Source organism: Brassica rapa, chromosome A09 (genome assembly GCF_000309985.2).
Source record: "Brassica rapa cultivar Chiifu-401-42 chromosome A09, CAAS_Brap_v3.01, whole genome shotgun sequence".
Lineage (NCBI taxonomy): Eukaryota > Viridiplantae > Streptophyta > Magnoliopsida > Brassicales > Brassicaceae > Brassica > Brassica rapa.
In genome coordinates this window covers 31051721-31064532 of record NC_024803.2, presented here as the reverse complement: position 1 = coordinate 31064532, position 12812 = coordinate 31051721, and the positions used below count along the sequence as shown (strand labels likewise).

General features: G+C 35.5%; 1 protein-coding gene across 1 annotated transcript; it reads right to left on the bottom strand.

The window, feature by feature from the left end:
• Positions 1-5511: 5511 nt before the first annotated feature.
• On the bottom strand, positions 5512-7077 carry LOC103840764 (F-box/kelch-repeat protein At1g23390). The gene has a single exon (XM_009117284.3). The coding sequence runs from the start codon at positions 6803-6805 to the stop codon at positions 5654-5656; it is 1152 nt and encodes a 383-aa protein (XP_009115532.2). The 5' UTR covers positions 6806-7077; the 3' UTR covers positions 5512-5653.
• Positions 7078-12812: the final 5735 nt, after the last annotated feature.

Genomic DNA, 12812 nt, shown 5'->3' with positions numbered 1-12812 from the left:
TCTCTTACGTTGTGTGGTTTTCGTTCATGCAATCGTAAAAGTGTTTGTTATTGGATAAAACACCAAAGTTCATAGTTCCAAACATCATAATCTGGTTATGACACTTAATGAAGGTTATATACGTGTTATTCAATCCGTAAAACGTTGTTTTCGATTTAAAACCCCCAGTTCCTCGGATTTTCCTCGGAATATACCGAGGAGATTCCGAGGAAATCCTTATGTTCGTCGGAATTTCCTCGGAATATACCGAGGAGATTCCGAGGAAAAAGAATCTATAATCAAATCCCCATCTCCTCGGAATTTCCTCGGTATTTTCCGAGGAAATTCCGACAAACATAAAGAGTTCCTCGGAATTTCCTCGGAATTTTCCGACAGAATTCCGAGGAACTTGGGGTTTTCAATCGAGAAGATCTATTCCGAGGAAATTCCGAGGAAAACCTATCTGTCCTCGGAATTTCCTCGAAATTTTCCTTTAAAAAAAAAAAAAAAAAAGGTCGAGGCTAGTCTTCTTCCGAGTCGTCATCACCAGATGAATCTGAATCTGGATCTTGGTGAAACTCTCCAATCACTGGTTCATCCTCTTCGTGAACGGCGGCTTCTTCTCCGAAGTCAGTTAAATCGACTACAAGGCCAACTCCACCTAAATCTTCTGCACTTAAGTTGCCGGATGTGCTTGGTTGTAGTGGGTCTTCCAGCTCAGAACTTCCCTGAACTCGGCCTCTCGGGTTGAGTCTTGTAACAGTAACCCATGGATCATCTCTGTTCCTTACCCGGGGGTACTTGATATAACAAACCTGATCGGCCTGAGAAGCAAGAATGAAAGGATCATAATATTGCAGCTTCCGTCTTGAATTTACTGATGTAACACCAAATGCATCTGTTCTCACACCTCGATCTGGAGTGTTGTCGTGCCAGTCACAATAGAAAACAGTACAGCGCAATCCAACCATGCCCAAATACTTGATTTCCAAAATCTCATTTATGTGTCCGTAGTATACATCATCTCCTGATGCAGAACAAACACCAGCATCGTAAGTCGTACTCGAACGTCTCCTCTTCTGAGTTGTGAATGCATATCCTCGAGTACAAAATCTCGGATATGACTTCACAACAAAGTTTGGTCCAACGACCATCTCGCGTATCCAATCGTCAAATGTTTCACCTCTGGCCAAACCATCACTCACATAGGTAAACATCCATCCACCAAATTCTCTCTGCTTCATTTCTTCTAGTTCGTCCTCTGTGGCGTATCTATATTCTAACCGCTTTTCTGCCATGAAAATCCTTTCATATTGAAGAACATCTTCGCAGTTGGTGAGTAAATATGTTTGCAAATGACTGCGCTCCTGATCAGTAAGTCGACGGTCTTTTGGTTTTCCGCTAAGTCGTCCAACGTCTGTGAAAATGTCTGGAACCTTCCAATGATATGTTGCCCGTTCGCCTCTATCATCATGCCGAGCAGGTCTTCTGTTTTTGGTCTGAACTTCTGCTGGAAAGTAGTACTCGGCAAAGTTTGAAGTTTCTTCATTGATCATCTGTGCGACTATAGACCCTTCCACCCTACTTAAATTTTTCACCATCTTCTTCAAATGGAACATATACCGCTCATACAGATACATCCATCTATACTGCACAGGACCACCAAGCTCCAATTCTCTTACCAGGTGAATAACAAGATGCTCCATAACATCAAAAAATGAGGGAGGAAATATCTTCTCAAGGTTGCACTGAATCACAGCTATGTTAGTCTTCAAATTTTCAATACCTTCAAGAGTCACTGATCTTGTGCATAAATCGCGGAAGAAACCACTTATCCCTGCAATTGCTTCATGAACATTTCGTGGTAATAGTTCCTTGAAGGCAAACGGAAGGAGACGCTGCATCATTACATGGCAATCATGGCTTTTCAAGCCAGTAAACTTTCCTTCCTTTCTGTCGATACAGTTACGCAAATTAGATGCGTAACCGTCTGGAAATTCCACATCGTTTGAAATCCAATCAAAGAACGCATCCTTTCCCGCTGCATCAAGTCGGTATATGGGAAAAGGAGCCCTACCACTCTCATCAACATGAAGTTCTGAACGAGCACATATATCGACTAAATCCAGTCTTGACTTCAAATTATCCTTTGTTTTACCTTGAACATTAAGGATCGTGTTCATCAGGTTGTCAAAAAAGTTCTTCTCGATATGCATGACATCTAAATTATGCCTTAGTAGATGATCCTCCCAGTATGGCAGATCCCAAAAAATACTTTTTTTGTGCCAGTTATGTAGGTTTCCAACACCATCTACCGGAAAATGCTCATGTCCACCGACGTCTGGCGTTCTTTCTGCACCAAAATCTCTAAGTTGTGTCTTCAAATCTTTCCCACGAATTTCCGGAGGTGGACTGTCAAACACCCTCTTGTTCTTCGTAAACAAATTCCTACTTCTACGATATGGATGATCTGGTGGTAGAAATCTCCTGTGACAGTCAAACCAACACGTTTTCCTTCCGTGTTTTAGTTGGAAAGCATCAGTGTTATCTTGACAATATGGACATGATAGCCTTCCATGCGTTGTCCATCCAGATAACATACCATATGCTGGAAAATCACTTATTGTCCACATTAGTACTGCCCGCATTTGAAAGTTTTCTTTATACGAAACATCGTATGTTTCAGCACCTTGAGTCCATAGTTGTTGCAACTCATATATTAGTGGCTGAAGAAACACATCAAGTGATCTCTTAGGATGCTCTGGTCCGGGAACGAGAATCGAGAGGAACAAAAACTCTCGTCGCAAGCACAAGTTTGGGGGTAGGTTGTATGGTGTAAGAATGACTGGCCATAGAGAATACTGTCTTCCACTCTTGCCAAACGGGCTGAAACCATCAGTACATAATCCAAGGTAGACATTTCTTCTCTCATACGCAAAGTCGGGATACTTTGATTGGAAATGCTTCCACGCTTTTGCATCTGAAGGATGTCTGATCTCACCATCTGTTGAGTGCTCCGCATGCCATCTCATTGGTTGCGCTGTGCGTTCAGACAGATACAGCCTCTGCAACCTTTCCGTCAAAGGCAAATACCACATCCTTTTATATGGTACTGGAATTCTTCCACTCGTATCTTTATAACGAGGCTTCCCACAAAATTTGCATGAAACCCGCTGTTCATCCGCCCTCCAATAAATCATGCAGTTGTCTCTGCATACATCTATTACCTGATACGATAAACCAAGACCAGCTACGAGTTTCTGAACCTCGTAGTATGAGCCAGGAGCTACATTATCTTCAGGTAGAATACCTTTTACATAATCAGCAATCGCATCCACACAGTCTTCAGCCAAATTATAATCCGTCTTAATGCCCATCAATCTTGTAGCAGATGATAAAGCTGAATGACCATCTCTGCAACCTTCGTACAATGGTTGCTTTCCAGCATCCAACATATCATAAAATCTCCTAGCTTCGGCATTGGGTAAATCTTCCCCTCTAAAATGATCATTTACCATCTGCTCAGTACCTACACCGTAATCTACATCCGTTCTAATTGGATCTTCTAATCTAACCGGTGGCTGAGGTTCGCTAGTACTACCAAGTTCATAATCAGTTTCTCCATGATGATACCAAATTTTGTAACTTCGTGTAAACCCACTCAAATATAAATGAGTCCAAACATCCCATTCTTTAATAACTTTTTTATTTTTACAATTAGAGCAAGGACATCTTAACATACCTGTTTTTGCTTCCGGTTGTCGGTGAACTAACCCCATGAATTCGGTTATACCTTGTTGGTATTCTTCCGTAAGCAATCTCGTGTTCGGATCCAAATGAGGTCGATCGATCCAAGAACGAAAATAATTGGAAGAAGACATGTTTTTTATGAATCAAATTCGTGTGTAAAGAAAGTGAGAGGGAGGATGAAGATATGGTGTGAATGAAGAGGAAGAGGGGTGCTTGTATTTATAGGTGAAATCCTGCCGACGGTCCGAGGAAATTCCGACGGAATTCCGATGCAAACGGCTAGTTCGTCGGAATTTCCTCGGAATTTTTAAAATCCCCCAACGGCTCTCCAACGGCTCTCTAACGTCTATAATATTTCCTCGGAATTCATCGGTTTTTTCCGAGGAATACTAGTTTCCTCGGTATTCCGTCGGAATATTCCGACGAAATGTGTTTTCCTCGGAATTCCGTCGGAATATTCCGACGGAATTCCGAGGAAGCACAATTTTGTATTTCCTCGGAATTGCCTCGGAAATGCCTCGGTATATTCCGAGGAATTCATTTTCCGTCGGATCGTCCGTCAGAATACCGCTGTTTTCTTGTAGTGGATGCTTGGATGGGTGATTTGTGGACGGGTGATGCGTGGTTGGGTGATTTGTGGACAGGTGATGTGTAGATGAGTGATGAGTAATATGTGGACATGCGATGTTAATGTGTTTATAATAGATAATGTGGACAAAATCTTTATTTTGATTCCATAAAACTATACAACAATACGTGACATGGACTCATGTTACTTAAATTATGCTACAAAACATGGACACGGATTCTGTTATCAAAATCCTCACCAAAAGAAAAAAAAAAGATTTTGTCCATATCTAACTTCTTTATTTTGATACGTCAAGTTGTGGACTGATACAAAGCCAATACATATGTTTTTGATACAATTGGCTATCACTGCCAAGAACTTCTAAGGGATACCATTGATTTGCATAGAAACGCTTCTATTTTTTTATTCTTCTCTTCCGTATGGACATCCTGAGATTCATTATAAAAGATAATATTGAAGTTCTAAATCCCACTAACCAACGATTTGAACGGCTTTCTCCTTAGATTTAGTACCACCACTAACGAGAGTGAAGCAGTGGGTTCGTCGTCTCCAACACGAGCATTTGAATTCTTCAGCCCAATTGATAAATTATTTCTAATTAAACTTTAATCAAGATGAGAAAGAGATAATATTGTGAGTATGAGCGGAGAGAAAAATCGAAAAAGCGTTGACTTTATGTCGGAGAGTAATAAATCTTGCATGTCAGAGATTTTTGATCTAAGGGATCTTCGCTTTGTCATGATGTGGAAGGATGCAAATTTGATTACAGTTGAATTTAGATAAAGAGATAATGAATAGAATCGAAGGAATATTGCCCATGTCCACAACTAGTTTATAATTAATTTATAATTTTGTTAAGATGTTCATGTTCACAACTAATTTATGATTATGTTACCCACGTCCACATTTAATTTTATTTACACATTAATATTTTCATAATATATATATGTGAAAATGAATCTTAAAAGATAGAGAATTTTGTATATAGTTTATTATGATAATTATTTTTTATTTAATATATTTTAAAATTTGAGATAAAAATAAATGAAAACATAAAGTAGGAAAAAAAAAATAAGAAGAAAAGATAGATTATCTTTAGTTTAAGATCATAAAAGTCTTTTTAGCAAAGTAAAATGTATTTCAAGTGATAAGTGTTTTGTAGTGTAATTAAAATGTGATAAAATGTCTCTAGATGAAAAAAAATTCCCAAAACAATATTATTATTGAATAAATTACATAAGTTGGGTTGTTGTAATAAAAATCAAAATAACGTCAACATTGACTTGTAAGCTTTGAATTTAAAACGTTGCATGGATAAACTCAAATATTCTACGTTCACACCATCACAGAGAAACGCAAGTCATCTCTAAACGCACGTTTCAAATCGCTAAAACTAACGTTTGAACACGCAACGATAAGTCTCTCTCCCGCGTGACCTCTAGCGTCTGCGTAAAGCAGAGTCCTCCATTTGCATAGCTTTCGTCCTTCAATCTCCGCCGCAACAATCTCTCCCGTCTCCGCCGCGTTATTCATATAAACCATATCTCCCACCGCGTTAAAAACTATCGACGTTAACGGCCAATCAGAATCAATCCCTCTGAGTTTCTCCAAACACGCCGTAGGCATCGATCCAATCGATTCGAATTTGAGTTTCATCGGCGATCCGGTGGAATCTACTTCCCACAGTTCGATTCCCGTCGGATTATCCTCGTCTCCGGTGATCCCAGCCATGAGGAGACGGTTACCGACGAATCCAATCACGCGCGAGTATAATCTACAGTCGCTCGGAGAGAAATCGAGAAGCTCCGTCCACGACTTCGTCTCTGGATCGAAGCAACACGCAACACCCGATGCCTTCTCCGTCACGTACATCGTTTCCGCGCTGACCGCGACGGAAAGCCACGTGGACGACGCGGATCCCGAGAGGTACTGCGGCATCGACTCGCATCTCTCCCACGCTTCTTCGCCGGATTCGACGTCGAGCAGCTCCACGGCGAGTCTATCGTCCTCGAACTCGCACACGCCGCCGGCCACGATCAGACACCTTCCGACGACGGCGACGACCGGATCGATCCTCCAGACTCTCGGCGGCGCCACGTGTCGCCAGCTCAGGTGAAACGCGTCGATCGAGAAGGAGAGTTTCGCCGGGGAGAGCGCGTAGAGCAGCGTGGAGTGGGAGGATCGAGCGGCGGACACGTGTTCGACGGGAGATGATCCGGTTCTGAGCTCGATCCACTTTTCGGACTTGGGATCGTACGCCGTCGCCGCCAAGGTGTACGGCGAAAGACTCCTCTGTTTGAAGACGAACAGCCACGGTGTGGACTTGAGGCGACGGAGGGAGAAGAAGACGGCGCGGTTCCAGGATTTGGACACGTGGCAAGCTGAATCGAGGTCGAGGAGGGGCAAGTTGGAGAGGATGGAGGCGAGTATGTCTCCGTCTATAGAACATTCTTCTTCTTCTTCTCCGTTCTTGTTCTTATCCTCCATCAAATGCGATTTTTGATAATAATGCAGAAGTGATAGGCCTTTTATGAGTCAGGAGGAGAAGTTGGTCACCTACGAGCATTTATATATAGACTTTTTGTTTTATTCAGGTCATACTATACGATAATGTCTTAATACATCCAATATACAGTACATTGAGGTGAAGAATTATGGTAGTATAATATTTACTACTGCATTGTCAATATTTGAAATGAAATGATATAAAATGAGTTATTCCATCAATTGGGAAAGTTTTTTTTTTTCTTGCTATTTCCCTTGAAAAGAATAGAATAGTTATTTCACCATATCCACAAATGAATAAATAAAATACAAGGGAAATTACTCCACAAAAAAAATTGATTAGAAATGAATGAAATGAATACATAAAAATAGAATAAAATCATTTCATTAGTTTGTCATCAAATTTATTATGAATATTTTTTCATTTTATCTATTTATTTTTAAAATTGGTGAAATATCTCATTCCATATCATTCCAGTTGCAGTCATTAATTTTTATTCCATCAATTTTAAACATATTTATCAGTTACAATTTCGATCCTATCGTAGTAAAAATGGAAGTGATTTCACCGTGAAAAAGGCACTGAAACACTTGTGGTGGTGCTCAAGACAAATCAATATACCATTATTTTACGTTCTCAAAATAGAATGAGTTCACAGATAAGACAAGTTAATCTGCCAATTATTGTACTACCTCAAATCTCAAAATAGAACAAGTTCACAATTAAAGGGAAGCAAGAAAAAAGTGCAAAGACTAGCAATACAAGAATAGAGGTTTCTGTTTATATAGCGTAGTAATAAAAGTCATATGCATATTCTTTTTTTTGTTGTTGTGATATGACATTTACTTATATATAAAACTTTATTTAGAGTTGTCAAATTTGGGATTATCATAAACTTTTAACATAAAATCAATTGATTAGTAGTGGATTTGATCCTTTGTCAATAAACCAAACTGTAAATGCACATTTGATCAATAAGTTGTGTTCCTTTCCAAATGGGAGTCTATGAAATTTTTATTATTGTTTAAAACATCTCCAACAAAAATTCTATAATTTTAAGGAGTTTCAAAAACTTCAAATTTAGAATTTTAATGAGTGAAATTTCATATTTGAAGTTTCACTGCTCAAAACTCCAAATTTAAAATTTCATCTTTTTATTTTTATTTGGTCTTTATAATTAATTATACCATATTTATGATTCTTAAATATTTTCTCATTTATTTTTTTAGTCTTTAAAATTTTTGTATATCATAAATATTTCAAATTCATTTTTATAAATTCAAATTTATAGTATTTTAAAACTAGAATTAGACAACAAGAATATTACAAAGGAAAATTAATAAAATAACTTTTTTAAAAAGATACATGAAGACATAATTATTTCACATATTTAAATATTACAACCACACTAATAGTCTAATTGGTGAAGATGGTTTCAGAATGTATGCAGAGATGGAGGCGCTACTATGGGCTATGGAATGTATGCGAAATTTACAACAATTTCAGGTTACATTTGCAACGGATTGTTCTCAATTGGTGAAGATGGTTTCGGAACCAGAGGAATGACCAGCTTTTGCAAGTTATTTGAAAGATATTTAGAATCTGAAAGAGAGTTTCATACGATCAGAAATCATTCATGTACCAAGAACGTAAAATACGAAGGCGGATAGCCTAGCACGCAGTGTCAGGATTCAGCCGTCTTTCGTCGTTCACATGGATCAATATCTCCCAATTTGGTTTGCATGGTCAATATGAGTCTGTAATGTTGTCGACAAAAAAAAAACTAATAGTCTAATAAAATTTTCCAGCCTCTAAAATATTGTTCAAACAAATTTGGTGTAATCGATCGAAGATGAAACATTACGGAAATAATTTTATGAAATAATGTGATATTTTACTTGTACTTTAATATTTAATTATATATTTCTTATAATTTTATATTTTAGTGTAAGTATTTAATAATTAATATTACTGTAATATTTATGTGCTAGTTATTTATAAAAATTTTAAAGATTTTAATTAATTATGACAAATATAAGGACTATAGTGTAAATTACAAATAATTTTAAAGTTGAATTTGAAATTTTGTTTTTGCAGAAAAAATACTTTGGAACTTTAAATATAAAGTTTTGCAAACTCTATTTCTACTCTTACAATCCGTAGTATCTATCTACCATTTCAAATCACAAATGCAACATTTGACTATTTATGGACTGTATTTTTCAGATTTGTGTACATTATCAATGGTTTGAGTTATCGAACATGGCATTAAAAGTGGACCCGAATGTTTTGTTAAATACATTCCACCACAGATTTGATATTAAGGACCACAGCTGATCGTGAGAAAGATGTACATGGATAACGAAAAATTGAGATTTTAAATTAGATCGATAGCTATTCATACAACCTACATGATAAGGCTTGACAATGATATGTCATTAATACTTTGAATTTCATGGAAGATGATTTCTAACATATTCGTATCTATTTTCATGGAGCATCAGCAATTTTATTATTGTATTTAACAAGGAAAATTAACAAAATAAATATCCCCTATTTTTTAACTCAATACTCACAAACACACTATTTTAGTTTCTAACTTTTAATTAGACACAAATGTCGAGCAAAGCATCTCCAACCCCACTCTATTTTTCACTCTATAATAGAGTTTAGAATAAAAAATGCTCCAATGGTACTCTATTTTTCACTCTATAATAGAGTGAAAAATAGGTTTACTCCAAATATAGAGTAATTTTTTTTTTGTTCATCACTCTATTTTTTACTCTAAAATAGAGTATCATTGGAGCAAATTCAAATTCTATTATAGAGTTACTCTATTTTAGAGTAAAAAATAGAGTAAGCCATTGGAGATGGTCTTAGTAACATGGGCTTGTAATCTGAGTGGAGACTATAAGTTGATGGAACTTTGGACCAATTTCTGGGGACCATAGACACGAGGTTATATATACTGGCTTTTCCAATTCTAAATTAGGCGTGACAGTGTCTTCTTAGCGTGCAGAGGACCAAACGTGTTGGTTTCAATAGGAAATGCGGTGTAAAAAAAAAATTCCCAATAAATTTGGGGTCATTTGTGAAATAGCTAAAGAAAAAAAGAGAATTTAGTTTTGTAGAGAGAGAGTAGAGAGAGATAGGAAGAGAAAAGAGGAGAGAGAGTATAATTTTAGTTAGTTAGTGAATTATTGTTTTTTTTTATAGTTATTTCACCCAATTTCCCAATAAAGGGTATATTTTTGTTGATCAATCCATTTTATTCCCATTAAAAGTCAATGTTTAGTTTGGTTAGTTATATTTAGACCAGAATAACTTAGTCAACAAAAATATGTGATTTTTGGTTTTAGTTTAAAAGTTAATGATTAAAGTAACTTATTTAAAAATGGCTTACTTGAAATCAATGAATCAAAAACTAAAAAATTGTTCATACATGACATAAAAATAAGTAAGTGGTTGAAGTTAATCACAAAGAAAATTTAAACATAAACATTAAAGTGATAGATGTTCTTGAAACATAGTTATGTTTGCGTGGAAGCATTGTGGTTTAGTGGTTAAAATTTAAAAACTTTAGCACTAGATTAGAAGTTGTTAGAAAATGTAATTTTTGCGGAGTATAGGATACAAATTTATCATAGGTTTCTAAAGTAATACATACATAACCGTTCGTTGTGACAGTTTGCTGCAGAGACACAGTAAGTCCATCAAAGATTTGTACATCCAAAACCATCTGTAGTTTGAGTGTTATGGGTAAAGCTTTGACATGATTTTCTTCATGAATTTGCTCATCAATATCACATTTTAGGAAAACATTTACCATAAATTGTAACTGAAATGAAGACTATATAATGATGTATCCAGTATTACCAAAATACGTAGTTAGTGAAAAAGTAAGATTTTTAATCTTATTTTGGCAACAATAAAAAAGTAAGATATATCCTTCAACTAAACATGTTTTTTTTTTGTCAGCAACATAAACAAAATCATGTAGACTCTGCCGTAAACATGAACACATATACGATATGACTTTATTGTATTTATTTGATGCTATACAAATTCAGCAAAAGCATATTGTTTTGGGTCAAAAAAGCATATTTTATATGTGTTAATCTTATCTTGAACTATATATCTTGTTTTAGTCACTAAGGGGGCGACTGGTTTTCCCGCTACCACCCGTAAACGCAGCTTTTGCGGTTGGTAGCGGTTGTCGGCGGTTTGCAACAATCACTCAAAACGCTCTAAACCGCTTCAAACCGCTTCAAACCGCTCTGAATCTCATAAATTCAAAAGCTGGTTCCAGCTAGCGTTTGCGATTGCGGGAGGGTAAAATTTTTTTCTTTTTTTTAAACAATATATATACAAAAGTAAAAATATTTAATAAAAATTTTAAAATTGAAATTATGAAAATATTAAAATATATCTATTATATTTTAATTAATATTATAAATTTTATAATAAAAACAATTTCAATAAATTTTCAAAAATTAAAATTATAACTTTCTAAATATAAATTTTATATTTATTATAATTTTATGATTTTTGATATTTTTATAATTATATTAAATGTAAATATTGTTAATTTATTATTTGACTGTTACCGTATTTGGTAGTTAACCAGTCATAAATCACCCGTAAACGCACCAATTTTTAACCACAGTACCAGTCGTACAAATCTCTTAAAACCGCTAAAAACCGTAACCGCCCGCATCCACAAACTCCCGCAACCGTAACTGCTGCGTTTGAACCAGTCAGACCCTAAATGACTTTTGTTTGTAGAAAGAATCATTATCAGGATCGTCTCAAAACCATTTACGAGCATAATTATCTTGTTAAGGCAACTATCGGTTATAAGTTTATGTTTTTTTAACACTGTTTAGTTTCAAGCCATAAGAAGAAAAAGTTCTAACAACCATTTTTTAAAAAACTAAATAAAGCCAGTTTAATCAAAATAAGAAAAATATAACAGTTTTTAAATAAATTATTTTTAAGTAAGCCATTTTCTTTCGAGGTATATCATTTTAGTCTTAAATTTTTTAAACAGACAAAATCTTACTTTTGTGTTGATCAAGTTATTTTGGTTTCATCAAAAATCAACATCTAAATATAACTAACAAAATTAAATAAACCAGTAAAATCAATATTTAAATATAATTGAAATTTAATAACAAACCAGTAAACATAAATATGAGATGTATACATGTCTGATAAAAAAAATTAGGATTAAAATGAAATATTTGGGAATTAAACCTTTTTACTTAAATTTGAAAATTTGAATTTTTTTTAATCTATTTCCTGTATTAAAAAGGACATTGCTCTCTTCTGCTAGAAAAAAAAAATTTAACAGCAATACTGTTGAGGTCTTATGTTGGTTATGTATCAGCATTTGATTGGAGTACACTTGCAACTAGTGATGGGAATTGGGTTTTCCTGTCCCGTTCCGCCATGTCTGCAGTTTTGGTTTCGAGCGGATTTTGGTAGGTTTGTCTTGTGAGGGTTACAATCTCCAGAAAAGCTGACCAAACCCGCCCTGCAAAATGTATGGACTTTAGCGGGTGAACCCGGATGACGAGATTCTTCAATTGTATGCACATGCCTATGGACCTGCACACGCTATAAACACATGGTCAACATTAGTTTGAGCAAAACTTGTTTTTTACATTCATTAGTTATGACTTATAATCAAGTTTGAATCAATTTAAAAGTAGTCATTTTTACAAGAAAGAGCGTTAGTCATGCATTATCACATTGAATCAAGTTACAAGTTGTCATTACTCATAAGTCATAAGTTATAACAGAAGTGAATTCTTCGAATTGTACACCTATCTCCTTCCCATTTTGTTTGTTTTCAAAGTTTGATTCAAGTTACAAGTAGTCATTACTTCACATGTGCAACTCAAGTAACATTCATAAAACCAAGATGTAAATTTAACCAAACACCAAATCGAAATCAGCAATTCCAAATGTTTTGAAAAAAACTAA

Bases quoted from the DNA above. Each gene is read 5' to 3' on its own strand.
- LOC103840764 (XM_009117284.3), bottom strand. From the start codon at position 6,805: ATGGAGGATAAGAACAAGAACGGAGAAGAAGAAGAAGAATGTTCTATA.